Source organism: Amblyomma mixtum, chromosome 1 (assembly GCF_055824585.1).
Source record: "Amblyomma mixtum isolate Tamu chromosome 1, ASM5582458v1, whole genome shotgun sequence".
In the NCBI taxonomy this organism is placed as follows: domain Eukaryota; kingdom Metazoa; phylum Arthropoda; class Arachnida; order Ixodida; family Ixodidae; genus Amblyomma; species Amblyomma mixtum.
Genome location: NC_143012.1, coordinates 91396073 through 91415449, shown reverse-complemented (window position 1 = coordinate 91415449; position 19377 = coordinate 91396073). Strand labels below are relative to the sequence as shown.

At 50.1% G+C, this 19377-nt stretch overlaps 1 protein-coding gene across 1 annotated transcript in view; it reads right to left on the bottom strand.

Annotated features, from left to right (window-relative positions):
* The window catches only part of LOC149367196 (glutamate receptor ionotropic, NMDA 2C-like), a 189785-nt gene that overhangs the window by 64634 nt on the left and 105774 nt on the right, over positions 1 to 19377 (bottom strand). Inside the window, exon 2 of the mRNA XM_089566757.1 lies at positions 9405 to 9852. Within this exon, the coding sequence (XP_089422883.1) occupies positions 9405 to 9852 (448 nt within the window). The remainder of the gene's footprint in view (positions 1 to 9404; positions 9853 to 19377) is intronic.

Genomic DNA, 19377 nt, shown 5'->3' with positions numbered 1-19377 from the left:
CCTTAAGGGTGTAACGAAGTGGATTCCAAGAGAAGGCAAGCGTAGCAGGGGGCGGAAGAAAGTTAGGTGGGCGGATGAGATTAAGAAGTCGGCGGAGATAAGGTGGCCGGAGTTGGCACATGACAGGGTTAGTTGAACAGACATGGGAGAGGCCTTTGCCCTGCAGTGGGAGAGTAGTCAGGCTGACGATTATGATGATGCTAATGTACAGCCTATGACCAGCCATAGTTTATTGGTTCTCTGTGAGCAGTTGTACATTCTTAATGCTTAACTATAGCAGACCCTAGGTTTAGCCAGCACAAAACTGCAAAATCTACTTTTTTTGTACAGTCGAACTTCAGAATTAAAATGAAGTATTGGTTCGGTCGAGATTTCTGGCGCTGCTCACAAAGAAGCATACACATTCATAATGTTAGCCAAGTAAGTCTAATGATACCCAGCCACGTGGGTTATGCTTCACAAACAAAGTTAACCACTGGCTGTTTCGTTAGCATGTTCCGAAGATACTCCAAATGTTCCGCTTTCACTGAGCCTCAGGTGGTTGTGCCTATAGTTTGAAAGAGATGCTGAGTCCTAGTTTTACTTGAATTCGCGGCCTTCAGTCCGCGGTGCCCGATTCGTCGTCTTCTTTCTCAAAATATTACTCTGAGGTGGTGAGCGGCGTTACCATTTTTTTTCTGAATTTATTAGGAAATGAATACTACTCCGATGACAAGACCAGCGGCGCGCGTGTGTGTTTGTGTGTGTGTGTGTGTTTGTGTGTGTGTGTGTATTTCTGTGTGTGTGTGTTTGTGTGTGTGTGTGTGTGTTTGTGTGTGTGTGTGTGCTTGTGTGTGTGTGTGTTTGTGTGTGTGTGTGTATTTGTGTGTGTTTGTGTGTGTGTGTGTGTGTTTGTGTGTGTGTGCGTGTGTGTGTGTGTTTGTGTGTGTGTGTTTGTGTGTGTGTGTGTGTTTGTGTGTGTGTGTGTGTGTTTGTGTGTGTGTGTTTGTGTGTTTGTGTGTGTGTTTGTGTGTGTGTGTGTGTTTGTGTGTGTGTGTGTGTTTGTGTGTGTGTGTGTGTGTGTGTGTTTGTGTGTGTGTGTGTGTGTGTCTGTGTGTACGCGGCTGCGTACTCGCAGATGGTAAAGAATATCCCAGCGATGGCAAGGCAGTAAGGTGAAGTCATCAAGCGGCCGTAAGACGCACACAGCAAGCCGAGCATCGCCACTTGAGACTATGCGTGTTCTTCTCTATACCGGGTGTTTTTTTAGAAGGTCCAAAATTTTTAAAGAAAGGTAAATTCCTTTAGATTTATTTTAACCCTATGACTATACTTAGGGCTACGGCGGACGCCAGGTAAGAGGCAAACTACTTTAATTAGTTCGCTGATTAACTAAATACGTTAATTAACTTTCATAATTTTTATTTTAGGGGATATGTTGTATTAGCCGAATTGAAGATCGTCTTCCTAACTGTCCAGCCAAGAAAAAAAAATTTCATGAAAAAATTTTTTGCGCGCATTACGAAGCTAGAAAAAGTCACCCTGGTAGGCAGCTTCACACTGTAACACAGCGCCTGTGAGCGCCTGTGACGTAGCTCGCTCCGCCCTGCGCTTTGTGTCGCACGGTTAACGTCGCCTGAAGCACAGATGGGCGGCTGGCGGTATCGCTGCCCGTTTCGCTTCGCTCAGCGGCCTCACGGAATGCGGTGTGTGAACACAAAACGCACTGTCATTGATTCCGTGAGGCCGCGGAGCGAAACGAAACAAGCAGCGATAGCGCAGGCCGCCCGTCCGGGCTACAGGTGACGTCAGCCGTGTGACGCAAAGCGCAGGGCGGAGCGAACTACGTCAGAGGCGCTCATCGCCTCTGAGTTACGGGGTGAAGATGACTACCAGGGTGACTTTTCGCGCCTCGTAACGCACGTGAAAATTTTTTAATTAAAATAGTTTTTTCTCGGTTGGGCTGCTTGGAGGACGATCTCCAATTCTGCGAACACAACATACCCCCTAAAATAAAAACTAGAAAAGTTTATGAACATATTTAGTTAATCAGCGAACTAATTAAACCCGTTTTCCTCTTGCCTGGCGTCCGCCGTAACCTCCAGTATAGCCCCAGTGCTAAAATAAATCTAAAGCATCTAAACCTTTTAAAAAAATTTTTGGATCTTCTAAAAAAAAACACCCGGTATACCCGCCACTGGCCGACTTTCCCGTGGCGCCAGTTTTCCCGACCAAGTTGGCACCAAAATTGTGACTCCACCGTTTGTCGTGCAGGGAACAAAGTCTCCTGTACGGATATCGCTGGAAAATTATTCAGTTTCAATACTGTATAACTTTCAACACTTTTCCGACACACTAAATTACCCATGAAACGTTTTTGAAGGCTGCTACAGCATACGTTCATTTTGTAATGAAAAGGATGCGGAGCCTTCAGAGGAGTGTCACCTCCGACGGCTACAAACTATGTCGTTTAAGAATCCAGCTACGGTTCCTGCCACTGGACCAGAGTCCTTTTCGATGTAGTGCAGATTTTGTAGCCAGAAGGCAAGCTTATACCACATGGTATGAACTTGCCTGAACAATAGCAGTATTGGCATAATAAATGGTGATGATAATGATGAATTTTTATGACGCAAGGGCATCTGCGGCCAAAGAGCGCAATGGTACATGTTTTTTTCTTCTACTCAAGCTGGTGTCGAAGACCCATTTCTCAAGCATTTCGCCCTAAAGAAGCTGAGTACCAGGCAGGGGAAAGCTTGTACCCATTGTATGACCGGCGGGTACCATAGTAACATACTAGACATGGTTCTTACATTTTAGGCCAAGGTAATTAAATTCATAAACCTACTTTAGTGTGGAGTTACGCAGGTCGTAGTGGAAATGAAAAGGCCGTTTTTTTTTCTATTTACATACAAACAAACTGTTTTATTGGCGTTGATGGTCATCTGCCATCTCTCGCAGTACATTGTTCAGAGCTTGTTGATCGTCGGGGATAGTTATTACCTCATAAATCATGCAGTCACCTGCAAACATACACACAGAGGCTTCGGCACTATGTGCGAGATCATTAATGAGAAGTAAAAAGAGAACTGGAGCCAGAACTGCGCTTTGAGGGACGCCAGAAGACACGTGCGTTAAGTCGGACAGCTGACCATCTACATATACATACCGGCAACGGCACGACAAATAATCCTTTACCAATTTGTTAAACGACTTGGAACCAAGAAGTCTGACCAATTACTAGAGAAGCTTAGAATGTGAGACGGGATCAAATTCCTCAGATATTTAAGTCTAAATATATCGCATCCACTTGTACCCATGGTCCAACGTGAGAGAAAAATCATGAATAGCTCCAATTAATTCTGTTAATGTGGATACGCTTTTCTAAAGTCATGTTGGTGACTGTGAATTAAATTATTAGTTTCTACAACAGTCGTTAGAAGCTTCAAAACGCTGCGCCCTCAAAATTTCCTTACAGTGCATGTTAACGAGATAGGCATGTAGTTAGGCAGAACATCGATATTGCCGCTGTTATGGAACGCGATAACTCGGGCGATTTTCCACTCAGAAGGGATAGTACCGGTATCTGAAGATTTCGCAAAAATATGCAACAAGTACTTGGCATTGCACTCAGAATACCTCCCAAAGAACTCATTCGGTACACTGTCGGGTCCACAATACTTTTTAGAGTTGGCATTCAGAAGTCGAGCACAAAGTCCTTCTTCCAAAAAGGCTATTTCTTCCAAGGTAGTGGCAGGAGCCCGAGGTGGCACTTCAAGTTCTGGTAACAAGCCATTGGCGGTCATGATCACGGAGCTGTAGTAGTCATTAAATTCTCTTGCATTGCGCAAAGCTTCTGATGGCGGTAAATAATTTTTGTGGCACGTTTTATTTGATATATGTTACCAAAAGGTATTTGGTGCAGTTTTTATAAAGTCACTAAGGTTTTTGTTCAGGGATTTAAATTTGGATTGTTTGATTGTGGAGCTCAACGTGCGACGAGTGCCCGCATGGCATCACGGCAGTTGTTCAGAGGACATCTATTAAGGCGAAAGCCTTTAATGCCTCATTCGTTGTCGACAGAAGGTTGTCAGCAGAGGTGTCACGCTTTTTATAGTCAGCCCAGAAAAAAAGTCTTTGTGCACGATGGGATTCGAAGCACCATCCTTCCGTTTCGCAGCCGAGCGTTCTAATGGCTACGCTACTTCCTGCCATCGCGTATGCAGTTCTCCTTGTCTAAGACGCTGGAGATTGTTTGTAGAAAGGCGTCGAATCAGACGGATGCCTCCCAATTAAACGCCCTCCAGTGTCGCCAGCATTTAAGATCCACAAACAATTGTGTACTTAATTAACATCTTAATCACATATCAGTGACACAAGCAGCAACACGGCGCTAAAGGCTTTACCTCACCGCACTTTCGGTCAACAAAGTGCCCCCCCCCCCCCCCTACCCCCCTCCCCTGAATTTTTGTTTTGCACGCGCTGCGTAAAGAAGATATAATGGTTTATTGGGTTCATGCGCGAGCGCGCGAGGAGCACGTGATAACATATGGAAAAAGTACTTCCAAATTTTCGTTAGACAAGGCGTGCCAGCAGTTCATGGCCCAAGCATACGCCGTAATATTGTCCCGTAGTGGTGACTGCAGTCCGGAGAGTAGGAAGACGGCGAAAGTGGCTCCTAAACAAAACTCTTCATTTAGGCTGACTTGCGCCCGCAGAGAACAGAATGAGTCGGCGGCGCCGTAGCAACAAGCGTGCTCGGCGGTCGTTGAACCGAATGCCCGCCGCTCTCGAGCGTGCTGAATTTAAAACAGTGAACTTTCGAGATAAAGCGTGCGAAGTTAGCAGAACATTCTGGAACAACGTAGAAGTGGCTCCGCCTGGATGCGATCAATCGAGATTCGTCTGCTCGCTTCTTCCATCACAAACAAAGTGACAAAGTGGCGCGCCCGGAGCTTTGAAGAATGGACAAGCAAACACTACAAAGATTCGGGGCATTGCTCATCTCTCAAAGAAGCATCGACCCGATGCTTTAGAACATAGGGCGACTACATACAAATAAAACGGATTGTGCAAAAATAAACACCCAGTGTGGAAACACAGCTTCCTTTAACGTGCATAATAGGGCTTCAGGCCCTATTATGGACAGCTTCTGGTCGTACGCGGCGTCGCTGGGATGTAGTCATTTCGCCAGGGAAGACCTCATAGTCCGGTTCACCTAGCCGACAAAAGACCTTGTAGGAGCCGAAATAGCGGTGCAAAAGCTTTTTACTCAATCCGCGGCGGCGAATGGGCGTCCAAACCCAGACTCGGTCTCCTGGCTTGTATTCCGCGTTGCGTATTCGGTGGTTGTAGCTTCTGGCACCGGTTCGAAGCTGATCTTTGATCCGTAATCGGGAGCCTTCAGGCTTCTGCGCGTTGAAGGTAGGTGTCGACGTCGACGTTATCTTCTTCGGCAACGTTGGTCAGCATGGCGTCTAGCGTGGTCGTTGCCTCTCTGCCATGGACGAGCCTAAAAGGCGTCATCTGCGTGGTCTCCTGCACTGCGGTGGTGTACGCGAAGACGATGTAAGGCAGGATGATGTCCCAGGTCTTGTATTCGGCATCGACATACATGGCGAGCGTATCGCCGATGGCTTTGTTCAGGTGCTCGGTGAGTTCGTTCGTCTGCGGATTGTATGCCGTTGTCATCCGGTAGCTGGTTTGGCTGTAACGCAGAATGGCTTGCGTCAGTTACGCCGGGTATGCTGTTCCTCTGTCCGTGATGAGGACATTGGGGGCGCCGTGTCGCAGAAGAATGCACTCCACGAAAAATTTGGCGACTTCTGCTGCTCTTCCGTTCGGTAGGAACTTGATTATCCACTTATTGCCAGACGTTGACCTCGGGAAAGGGCCAAGCAAGTCCATGCCGCCAAGGGGCTCTTTGAAGGCTGAATGACGTTGTAGCAAAGCATTTCTTCCACTTGGTCCAGGATGGCTGGTCGTTCTCGCGGCGACAAACGCTGGGGGCTTTGGTGGAGAGGTCGGACGTGCTGGTCGGTTATAATGCGATGCTTAGCAATCGGCGTTTGTCGGGCCTTCGGCGATGACGAGAAAAACTCGCTGTAGCTTCTAAGGAGATTGCGGATCTGGTCTTGTCTGTTCCGGGGCAGGGTTGAGTTGATGTCAAAAGTGGGCGAGTTCTCTTCGTCGGGCGAATATTCTGCGGATTGGTCGGAGAGGGCGAAGCGGTCTCGTATGCCGGATATTTCGTCCAAGAAAGCAATCGATTTCTTCGCTGAAGTTAGTCAGCAGCACTTCGGCTTGGCCATTGGGGAAATGAGCGATGCCTCTTCCGATGTCGAATCCTCAGTCGAGAAGCAGCTGTATGCTCCCCTCGATGATGGCTTCAGCGCTGCTCACTTCCGTGGAGCTTACGGTGATGATGACGCTTGTGCGGGGTGGGACACTCACTTGTTCCTCGAGGACACTAAGAGCAACGTGATGTTCCGGTGTTCTCATCGAAGGGATGGCCTCGTCCGTCGAAACCGTGATCAGCTTGCACCGCAGGGCGATGATCGCCTGATGCTCATTAAGGAAGTCCCTGCCCAAGATCACTTCACGGGTATATTGCCGTAGCACAACGAAGGTCGCAGGATAGGTATATCCTTTTACAGTCACTCGCGCTGTTCATCGTCCTGATGGCGTAATCCGATGGCCCCCTACGGTGCGAATTTGTGGGCCGTTCTAAGCGGTTGTTACTTTCCTCCACTGCGCAGCGAATGCTCCATTCATCACCGAATAATCGGCTCCTGTGTCGACTAGAGCGGTAACTTTCCGGCCGTCGATAACCGCTTTTAAATCGGGTGTCCAGGGTCTTGAGTTGCTCGCCGTCCTCGGCGTCGGGTCACGGCCTCGTCGGGTATGTGAATCGTGGGTGAGGCGTGTGGTCGGAGCTTTTCTTGATGGCGGCGTAGTTTTGAAGGCGGTTTGCGTCGTGTTCGAGGTTGTAGTATGCGTCGTCGGCGTAGTAGGTGCGGAGTCTTCATACGGCGTGGTCGCTAGAGGATCTTCGTCGTTTCCTCGGCAAGCAACCTGACCTCCACAGGTTGCTTTGTTTAAATTTCCCTACGGGGGCTAGGGGACCTTCCTCGGACAGCCGCGACCCGGTGAAGGAAAACGTGCGGTGGTCTGCGACGGGGAGCGGGAGAGACGGCTTGACGACACGTACTCCCTTCTGCGCAGGTAGTCGTCGATTTCCCGTCGTCGCTGGACGGGGATCGCTAGTGGGGCGTCGATGGCGAAACCCCGCAGGCCGATGCGTCTGTACAGGTTGTGGCGAAGTATGCGCCCAGCGTGGCCACAACGGAAACACAGTGGGCGGCTGTCGGGCATCCTCCACTCGTCGCATTTCCTAGAGCCGCTGCGTCGCCCGTAAGGTGGGCGTGCGGGACCTAGGCGCCGACGTTCTTGTAGGGCTGGTACCCGTCGAAGAGGTCTTTGGATGCCTCGTCGGGGCAGGAGGACTGCGTAGTGCGGCGGCTTAGGTCATGGCTTCAGCTTCCGTTGGCGTCGTCGGTGACTGGGAGCCAAGTGCATCCTGCAATTTTTCACGGACGATGTCCGTGAGCGACGCCACCTGTGTCTGGTGCATCTGCTGTGTTGGGGATGGCAGCAGCCGGCGAAGTTGTTCGCGAACAGTTGCACGTATCAGATCTCGCAGGTTACCCCGCTTGGAGGGGTATCTTTTCGGTGCCTTGCCGTTAGCACTTGAAGCGGTCGGTTTTAGTAAAGGGTCCGGGCGTCAAGGGTCATTCGGTGGTAGAAGCTTCAACTTCGAACTAGGCGACGGTTTTTGTAGGATCCCGGATCAGGCCGGCGAACAGTTGCTCGTTTACGCCACGCATCAGAAATGTGAGCTTTTCTTCAGTCATGTCAGGGTTGGACATGACTTAAAAGTCGTTTCATTTCTTCCACATACGCAGTCACAGTCTCGTTTGGGTGTTGAATCAGTGACTGCAGCAGGACATTCGCACTTTATTTGCGTACGACGCTAGTGAACGCACCCTGTAGCTGTTCCTTGAGGGTCGCCCATGTCTTGAGGGAAGATTTGTGGCTTTCACGCCACGTTCTGGCAGGGCCGTCCAATGCAACATAAACGTTTCGAAGCTTGGCGCTGTCGTTCGAGGCATTCAGCGCTGCCAAACGGTCGTACATGTCCGGCCAGTCTTCTACATCTTCGTTTGGTTCCCCATGGAAAGTCGGTGGATCACGGAGCTGGCGAAACACGACGGGCGTTGACTGTGCACCAGGTTCCATCGTGGAAGGCATAGCAGGATAGCAGGTCAGCACCTCCACCAAATGTCATATAGTGATGACTGCCGTCCGGAGAGCAGTGAGACGGCGAAAATGCTTCTAAACAAAACTCTTCATTTGGGCTGAGCTGCGCCCGAAAAGAACTGAATGAGTCGGCGGCGGCGTAGCAACAAGCGTGCTCGGTGGTCGTCGTACCGAACTCCCGTCGCTCTCGGATGTGCTGAATTTAAAGCTGATAATGAACTTTCGAGATAAAGCATGCAAAGTTACTAGAACATTCTGGGACAACGAAGAAGTGGCTCCGCCTGGATGCGATCAATCGAGATAAATCTGATGGCGTCTTGTATAACAAACAAAGTGATATAGCAGCGCGCCGGCAGCTTTGAAGAATGGACAAAAAAAAACACTACAAAGGTTCGCGGAAATATTATGGCCGGGACAGTACACGTCGTCGACATCTAGACAAAACGACATAGAGACGAGCACCCAGAAGTGCGCGAGGACAAAGCGGAAGCAAGGAGGCGCTAGAGGCTAGAAAGAGGTGACTTAAATAATTAGGGACTGTGAAAATTAGGAAGCACTCATTTAGCTACAGTTTCTTGGCGTGTTAGAAGTCCTATTTCCTCGGCCAAAAATGTTGAAACCTGGAAAAATGCAATACACTGTTAAGGGATTATTGAAGTAATGGTCCATTCTTCTCATACGGAGCAAAGTCTTTCTTTTAAGGCGTTTCCTTCGATCGCATTGAAGAGATCATACTGCAATAGAAAACCAACGGGGAAAATAAAGTAGATAATAGTAGAAAAATAATAGAAAAAATGTCGGGTGATTTGCGGATGTATCGATTGTTATAGTGAAATTTTACATTATATAAAAAAGGTTGCGTTCATAAACGGTTACCACTAAAAACATTTTATGTCCAGAATTGCTGGGTATGTCCGTGCAAATCGCGTTGCAGGTGGAAACTACCCTGCGAGATTTTCTTCTTCCACTCTAGTAGTCAGGGTAATGGGTCTAGCCACCATGTTACGGAGTAGCTCTGTCTCACTGCATGCTATCCAAGCCACAACACAACGGAAACGCACCTGGCTAAGGCGCACAGATACCCCTGAAACCAAATCCCCACTCACGGCACGGGTTCTCTCCTCGGGGATGCGGGTCGGCCCTCTCGACGAACAGCCAGAGGTGTTCACCGGCCAGAAGCCCCAGCGTGCGCGCCGCGTCCAGCACAGCCCGGGCCAAGGGGGGTTCCGCGAACAGCAGAAGCACGCGGGCCGCGCTGGAGCTGACGCGCGCCAGCTGACTCAGCATTGGGGGTGCCGGCTGCTCTTCGGTGCCATAGCCGGAGCCATAGCCAGAGCCATAGCCGGAGCCGGCGGGAAGCGCGACGCGCAGCAGCGGACGCCAGGGGGCTCCGTGGCACAGGGTGGCCAGACGGCGGGCCACCGTGGAGGCCTCGGGCGACTCGTCGCTGAGCAGCACGAAGTGGTACCACCGGTTGTGCGAGAGGAGGCCGTACAGGGCCTCGGTGAGTTCGGGCAGGCCCGGGTCCAGGCTGAGGTACAGCTCGCTCGCCTCCTGCGCCCAGCGTCGACGGTGCCACAGTTAATTAAATAAAATAAACGAATTCAGGGGGGGGGGGCACTTTGTTGAGCTAAAGTGCGGTGAGGCGAAAGCCTTTAGCGCGGTATTGAGGCGAAAGCCTTTAATGCCTCATACTGTCGTGACCAAGGAATGTTAGCGAATGTGTCCGCGTTACGGCGTCACTACTTAAAAACAGAGACTGCGTCGAGGCTGGGAATCGAACTAGGGCCTTCGGCATTTCAAGTGGAGACGCTACCACTCGGCCACGAAGGCTCAGGAGGAGGAGGAGGAGGATATAGAAGAGGAAAGGCAGGGAGGTTAACCGAAATAATAATCGGTTTGCTACCCTACACGGGGGGAAGGAGGTGAGGGGATAAAAAAAAAAGAAAGAGAAAGGAGAGTAACAGAAAATTGAAGTCACTATAAAACGTCACTGTTCGTTAAAGTCACAGCCTATTGTGCAGGCCAGAAGTTCTCAAGAAGCGGAGCAGTGCCTTGCAGGCCTTCTCCGCCGACGACCGCCGCGGCCAGGGGCCGAGAATCTTCATTTCCGTGAAAGGGCGTGTATCTAGGCGCTCCAGCGCACGGCTGAGAGACTGCCTTTCGGTGGTGTAGGCAGGGCAGTCACAAAGAATGTGGGTTATGGTCTCGTCTTGCCCGCAGATGGAACATGCAGGACTATCAGCCATACCGATTAAGAATGAGTAGTGATTGGTGAACGCTACACCAAGCCAGAGGCGACACAGCAAAGTTTCTTCTCGTCGTGGTAGGCCTGATGGTATGCGGAGCTTCAGGTCTGGGTCCAAGGATTGTAAACGGGAATTGCAAAATTGGCCGGAATTCCACGCGGCAAGCGTGATGTCCCGCGCAAGTGCGCGAAGCCTGCTCGCTGCATCCGATCTCGAAATGGGGATCGATACAAAATCGCCGTCGTCGTGCGCAGTTCGCGCGACCTCATCCGCGCGGTGATTACCTGCTATGCCGCTGTGCCCCGGTAGCCATTGGTAGATAATGTCATGCCCTTTGTTGATGGCAGAGTGATGTAGCTGTCGAATTTCTGCGACCAGTTGTTCATGGGCTCCACGGCGAAGAGCAGCTTGTAAGCCTTGGAGGGCAGCTTTCGAATCAGTGAAAATAGACCACCGCTGAGGGCGCTGCTGACTGATGCATTCAATGGCGACACGAAGAGCGGTGAGTTCTGCGCCCGTCGAAGAAGTGCGGTGACTTGTCCTAACTCGAATTTCTGTAGTGCTTGCGGGTATGACGACGGAGCCAGAAGAAGATATAGGGTTCACTGAGCCGTCGGTGTAAACGTGCACCCGGTTTGCATGGTGCTCATGTAAATATTCAAGGGTGACTTGTTGTAGTTCTGTCGGCGATAAGTCTATCTTCTTCCTGATGCCAGGTATCGAAAGAAGCACACGGGGATTATGCAGGCTCCAAAGTGGCGAGGACGGTCTAGAGGCAGGTGTAAACTGGGACGGCAGAATGGCGGGATGTGCGTCAATGACGTCTGTAAACGATGTGCGCGGCCTGGTAATAGGAAGACTGGCAAGATGGTGAGAGGGAACCCGGGAAATGTGCCGGAAATGTGCCCTCAGTGCGTCAACTGTTAAGTAGGTAGGGATTGGATGCTCCTGGGCGATAAGTACAGATGCGGCCGTAGAGGCACATTTTGGCAATCCTAGGCAAGTCCGGAGAGCTTGAGCTTGAGCGCTCTGCAGACTTCGTATGTTTGTTTTTCGAATATTTCCAAGTACAGGGAGGCTGTAGCGAAGAAATCCCATGAATAAGGCGTTGTAGAGCTGCATCATCGACCGCACCGACGCTCCCCACGACTTTCCCCCAAGAAAGGCGAGAACGTGAGAAATCGCTGTCAGTCTCTTTTTCATGTATGAGATATGAGGGGTCCATGATAGATTTCGGTCGATGATTACTCCCAGAAACCGATGGCTCTTTACGTAGGGTATTGCTGTGCCGTTTATGCATACGGTATAAGGAGACATGTTCTTTCGTGTAAAGGCAACCAGCGAGCACTTTTCGGTTGAAATCTGTAGGCCTTGCTGGCGAAGGTAGGCAGCAAGAATACTTGACGCCTTTTGAAGTCTCGCTCGAACTTGTGGGCGCGTAACTCCAGATGCCCAGATACAGATGTCATCCGCATATATTGAGAGTTGCGCCGACTGTGGTAGTATATCGACAAGCCCGACAAGTGTAAGGTTGAACAGTGTTGGGCTGAGCACTCCACCCTGCGGGACTCCACGGGAAGTGAAATGAGAAGATGTTGGGCCTTCCTCTGTCTGCACAAAGAGAGATCTGTTGGATAAATAACTACGTATCCAGCAGAATACGCGGCCACCAAGCTCGGCAGTTTCCAGAGCGTCCAAAATAGCCTGGTGGGTTACATTGTCGTATGCGCCCTTTACATCCAGGAACAACGCCGCGGTCAAGCGCTTCAAATGTTTTTGGCGCTGGACGGATGACACTAGGTCGACCACGCTGTCGATTGAAGAGCGTCCACGTCGAAACCCGGACATTATATCCGGATATATGCGGTAGCGCTCCAGGTACCACTCAATGCGTGTAAGTACCATCCTTTCCAGTACTTTGCCAACACAACTAGCCAGCGCAATTGGACGGTATGATGTCAGGTCAAGAGGCGATTTCCCTGGTTTCAGGAGCGGAACTAGACGACTGGACTTCCAATCGTCTGGGACTGTGCCCTCATTCCAAGATTTGTTGTAATGCTCCAGAAGGACACGCCTAGCTTCTTGTCCAAGGTTTGCAAGTGCAGTGTATGGCACACCGTCGGGTCCCGGCGATGATGATCGTCTGCAACAAGCCAGCGCAGAATCAAGTTCCTCCACGGAGAAGGGAAGGTCCATCCGAGAATCCCGAGAAGCAGGAACATCGCTGCAATGCAGCGTCGCAGATGGGGAAGATGGTCCTGCTACCCTAGCGCAGAAATCCTCAGCTACCTCGACCTCGCCACGTCGTTGGAAGAGTGAAAGAGACTTGAAAGGGTGCAGCTGGTGTGGGGATGTTCGAAGGCCACGAACTACATTCCAGATGCGTGACAACGGTTTCCGTGGATCAAGCGTTTCACAGAATGACCTCCAACGTTGTGCCTGTACTGCTTGAATTCTGCGCTGAATTTTCTTTTGCATGCGCCTCGCATCTCTGAGGTCAAGGCTCGACTTTGTGCGTCGGTACCTACGCTCGGCCCTACGCCGCAGTGATCACAGGCGCTGCAATTCCATATCGAATTCCGTGTACTTTTTAATTGGGGTGAATAACCGTGTCGCGTTCTCCATGGCCTCCTTAACTTTCCCTTCAAAACTTGCGGATGAACCTTCTCTTGATGCATCTTCCATAAGTGCTTGAAACACTGACCAATCGATGCGTCGCATGCGTGTGGCAGAGGTGCATGTGGAAAGGCCAGTAATGGTCAGATATGTAGGGATATGGTCACTGCCGCGGGTTTCAATATCCGAAAACCACCGTACATCGCTGATAAGGCATCGAGAAACGAACGCCAAGTCAAGGCAGCTGCTGTAAGTTGTCCCTCGAATATAAGTTGGGGAGCCGTCATTTAAACACTGAAGATCATGATCAGAAGCGAAGGACACAAGTTTCCGTCCCCTAATGTTCATTCTAACGCCTCCCCACATGGTGTGGTGAGCGTTAAAGTCACCCATGACGATCCAAGGGCCGGGTGTAAGCGCGATCAGGTCACTCAGTCGTGCGGCGTCAAATCGACTTGATGGAGACAAATACGCACCCACAAGCGTAAACGTGAGATTACGCCTCTTCACTGTTAGACAAACGTACTGGTTGTCGTTATTAGGGGGAACTGGATGAAGCACATATGTAAGTTCACGCCGAATGTAGATGATGACTTTACTGTTCCCTCGGTGCGTGGGAGATGCAAACGCCTCGTAACCTGACAGTCGCAATATCTTCGGCACATTAGGCTCACAAATGATAAGGATGGGGAAATTGTTTACGTAAACATACTGCCGAATATCTGAAATTCGGGGCTGAAGTCCGCGGGCATTCCATTGAAAAATAGAGGCTTGCCTCAGCTGCTTTTGAAATGTTAATGCTGGGGGAGCCATTGTTCCTGCTACTGTAACGCCGCTAGGACTGGTGTTAGCGCGTCTAGTACTTGCAGCGCATTCTGTGCCGCTGGCGTACGCAGGCCTGCCAGCACAGCGCGGATGGCACTCAGGATGGACTTCAGCATTGCCATAACCTGTAGTTCTTGGCCATGGCTGAGATCTTGGCCTTTCTCCGGATCAACAGTAGGCGCCGAACTTGGAGATGGCATTGACTTTCCTGACCCAGTGGATGTGGGAGGTTTCGGGAGTGACGGCCAGGTAACGGCCGATGCAGCAAGTCCGGCCTCATCAACTGTCGGGCTCCCTTGGTGTAGTACGGCAGGCGGAGGAGGAGGACAAGATGCAGCAGTGCTAGAGACCTCTCTGTCAAAAGTGACGGCTTTCTTAGAGGACCTTCGACGACGCGACCGACGTCGTCGCACCTTAGCAGCGGCCTCTCTGTGCGTGGAATGGTCTCGAACCATTTGTTTCAACACTGCTCGTTCATTCTTGAGGCGTGGGCAGTCTTTCGAAGAGGAATCGTGAGGGCCACGGCAGTTGGCACACTTCAGGGTAGTCGCACGGCAAACGTCGCCGCAATGTGCATCAGAGCATCTAGAGCACACAATGTTGTTCTTGCAGACGCCACTCACGTGTCCGATCTTCATGCACTTTCTACATTGCAGTGGCTTGGGCACGAAAGGTCGAACTGGGTGGCGAAAATGCCCAACTTTCACATACGACGGTATGCAGTCGCCCTGGAATGTGAGCTTGATGCACTGAGATCTTCCAAGGCGCTGAACTGCCATTATAGAGATGCTGTTGGACGCTGGCTTGATTAAAATAGGCAAATCAGCGTCAGCGATGGAAATGTCGACGTTGTAAATGACGCCTGCTGTAGTGCCGCTGTCTTGGAGGACATGGGAGCGTACGCTGATGTCGCCGAGTTTGGTAACGGCGGACAGACTTTGCAGTGCGCTGCGCTCCGTGACATCAATGGCGATAATGTTCTTGTAAGGGTTGACTCGCACGTCTTTAATCCCCCCAGGCACGAGGCTCTCAAGGAACATAGACGTGGCTTGCCTGTTCAGGTGGATGAGGTTTCCGGTTGGCGTTTCAGGCACAAATAAGATGGTATGCGTCGGAGGACCTCGCGTCTTGATGACTGTAGATGTGCTTGATGAGGACGACTCCTCACGTCGGCGCAGTCTTCGCTTGGCCTTCTTGCTGAGGACTGGTACGAACCCGTCGTCCGTCGAAGAGTCTTCACTGGCCGCCGAGTACACCTCGGTAGCCTGGCTACTTGCGTCACTGAGATGGTAGAGACGCTTCCTCTGGGCGGCCGCTGCCGACCCGCCGGGTTCCAAGGGAGGCCCATGAGCCTCCACTTCCATCGCCGTATGTGAAAGGGAGCGGCGCCTCCCTGGTTATAGCACAAATTGCAGGCTCAGGGTTTGAGAATGAATAAAGGCGCACCTAATGAATGCATGAGTTTCATAAAAAAAATTAAATAAGAAAATAATAAAAATAAGTAAACAAAGAATGAAATAAAGAATAAAAATAACAAAAGAAACACAAAAAATGGAATAGAAAAGAAAGCATAAAAAAAACAGTTCGCCAGGAAATGCTTTCGCTTTGCAGCACTTTAGAGAGCCAAAGTGACCCCTGAATTTTTGCTGCTTGTGTCACTCATGTCTGGTTAAGATGTTAATTAGGTACGCAATTGTTTGTGAATCTTAAATGCTGGAGACACCGGACGGTGTTTGGGAGTCATCTGTCTGATTCGACGCCTTTCTGCAAACACTCTCCAGCGTCCTAGACAAGAAGAACTACATGCGCGTTGGCAGGAAGTAGCGTAGCCGTTAGCACACTCGGATGCGCAACTGTAGGATTGTGGTTCGATTTTCATCGTGCACAAATATTTTCTTTTCTGGTCTGACTAGAAAAAACGTGACACCTCTGCTGACAACCTTCTGTCAACAACGATGAGGCATTAAAGGCTTTCGCATTAAAAGAAAGAAGGCTGCACCGAATCCACAGACCAGCAGCTTGACGCGACACCTCGTCCTGCCTTATTTGCTGAGAGTCTTAATGTTCACACACCATGCGCCGAGGCGTAATCACGCAGGGCGTGCGGCGCGAACGGGAGCGAGGCGCCTGGAAGGGCAAAAACCACGCTCACTATCGCGGCGGCAGCGGCGAACCACACGCTCTCCCATCACTCTAGCCCAGCGAAAAACCAGGCAGGGGCTTTAAACGAGGCCAAATGAACGCACCCTCTTTCGACCGTCAGACGAGAAAACGCTGAACGCCGCGCTTGAAATTTATCAAGCGTGTGACGCGCGGCCGAGCGAGAGTGAGGATGAAGATTGCCGTCACTCGTTGCACCTCGCAGCGAGCGCCCATTTTAGTGCGAAAACACTCATACGCCCATATACCGTCGTCGTACTTACGTAGTGCCTATTTATAATATTAATGACCTGCAGATTGGAACATCCGAATCATTCAAATACCTTGGTGTGCATATCTCGCGTGACCTAACTTGGACCTGACATATTAACCACGTAATAAATTATGCTAATTGTGCTCTAGGTTATTTACGCCGTAACCATTCACTCGCTCCTCACCCTATTAAACAGCTCGCTTTTCAAACCTTTGTGCGACCCAAGCTTGAGTATGCTAACGCTAATTTTGATCCGCACCACAATAACCTTACTAACGCCCTTGAATTGGTTCAGAACCGCGCAACACGATTCATTCTATCTAATTATTCCTACCACTCAAGCATCTCAGCACTAAAAGCTCGAATAAACTTACCCCCCCCCCCCCAGTCTCGCGCCGTAGGATAGCACGTCTTAACCTTTTTCATAAATTTTTCCATTCTTTGCTAAAGACATCACTAAACTAGAAAATGCGCAGAATAAAGCAATAAGATTTATATATAAACGTTATGACCGCCAGTTCTCTCCCACAGCTCATGCCCGCACCTTATCACTTGACACACTTCAACACAGACGCATATGTGATCGCCTTATCACTCTTCACAAGATCATCAACAAATGCATTTATGTTGGCGCCCCGCTTTTCTTTTCTTTCGCCAGTTCTTCAGCACGTGTCACTCGCCGTACTAACCCGCTTAACATTGTGCCGTTTATGCCGTTTTTGCACTCTTTCAAATATTCATTTTTTCCTTCGACAGTCGAGCTATGGAATAATTTGGATATTACATTACGTCAGATGTCTGTTGACCGCTTTGCGCAAGAATTGTCTAATCATGTATTTTCTTATTAATAGCACACTTTTGTTTATGTAAAATGTCCGATTCACACTTGTTTATGCACTTTCCTACCGTTTTATCTGTTTTCCATCCACTGTACCACTCCTGCAATGTCCCAACTGGGATAGCAGTATTTGTAAATAATAACTCCTACATAAAAAGAGCCCACCGCATCGCCCGGTTCAGCCACAGTAATGCAGTGTATCCCCTACAAGCTCATACTGTGATATTTGAGCAGTCATTTTTTCAGCGTACTGCATGAGACTTGAATGACCTGCCCACCGAAGTTGCCATTATCACCAACCCACTAGAATTCAAGCGGAGCATCGCCAACCTTTCATCTTAACATTTTTTACCATTGTTGGCCAGATACCGTCCACTCCCTCATGTAATGTCTCAACCGAGACCTTTGAGGAAATAAATAAATAAATAAATATCCAACACACTGGAAGAGCTGATAAAGACGCATAAGGGAGCACAAATATTGAGGCTCTCAGCCTCTACTGCCGGCCGTATGGTACTATGCGGGCTAGGGATAGAGCCGGCGTACGAATCTAGCTGCAGGGAGATGCTGCCGATCACAATCAGACAACACATTAAAATCCTACCCCTCCCCAAAAACACGATAGTGGAAAGGCATGCAGCTAGGAGAGCCAACCGTGCTCAAAGAATCGAAGACCTATACAGTAGCGACCCACCTGCAGTCTATGTGGATGCGGCCCGAGCAACGGAAGACAAATACTTCGCCGCCATGGTGCGAGCGACAGACGACCAGCCCAGGTTCTTTGCTGTAGCGACAGTAACTTCAGCAACAGAGGCCGAACAAGTAGCCATTGCCTTAGCTCTCAGGAACGAGAGCGTAGGCATAGTAATAGCGATTCTAAGATTGCGATCCAAAATTATAACAAAGGCCTGATCTGCTCTGCAGCCGCAGGTCTAATCAAACACAGCCAAAGAATAAGCCGCGAAGAAATTGTTTGGGTCCCTGCACACGAGGGCAATGCGGAAAACGAGAAGGCGAACCGATATGCCCGAGCTCTTGCAAACCGGGAGGGCTCGGGGAGTGTCTCGGAGTCACACGTCAACGAAACTTTCGCTTACCGAGAAATTACCAATCAGCTCCGTGAGGCGGGAAACTTTACCCTACACCTCAACCGGACCTCACCAGACAACAGGCCAGAAACCTACGTAGGGCCCAAATTGGGAAAGTCGTGACCCCCATTCTTATGTCTAGAATTACCACACAACCCATCGATCCCAACTGTTTACACTGCGGTAACATAGCAACAGACGAACACATCCTATGTGACTGTAAGGGAAATCCACCACCAAAAGACCTTCTACCGGCTCCCTCCCGGGAGGCCTGGTTTAGTCTCCTGAGGGAGCCTGACAAGAACACGCAAGCCAAGATTGGGGACTGGGTGGGAAAGGTCGCCCTCCGTTAGGGGACCATTCATCCCGCCCCATTGATCTTTGAGATCAATAAAGTTTCTCCAATCCAATCCCACCAACTCCGATCATGAATCTTGTCAACCAACCTTACGGTCAGCCCCGCCGTGGTGGCTCAGTGATTATGGTGCTCGGCTGCTGACCCGAAAGACGCGGGTTCGATCCCGGCCGCGGCGGCCGAATTTCGATGAAGGCGAAATTCTAGAGGCCCGTGTACTGTGCGATGTCAGTGCACGTTAAAAAACCCCAGGTGGTCGAAATTGTCCAGTGCCCTCCGCTACGGCGTCCCTCATAGCCTGAGTTGCTTCGGGACGTTAAACCAAACCAACCTTACGGTCTTGAGCCGTTGCCTAGCAACAGCGACGCCACGTTGTTTCATGTGTGTGAAGTAAACAAAGTGAATATTGCCGCAACTGGGAATCGAACCCACGGCGGCGCGAATTCGCTGGCCAGTGCAAGAGAGCACTATGCTATCGCCGCTTTTTTTTTTCCCGCTTAAACATGGCATTTATTACAGTGACGCAATGTTCCCCGTACATGAACTATGTACAAAGAATGAAGAAAAAGATCGCGAATAAACACAATGGATAACGCTATTGCCGCAGCCAATCGCGCCTCGTATTAAACTGCAACCATCTCGAGCTGTCTTGATCAAAACAGATCAGATGAGCTTAACCGAACCTGAGTCTAAAA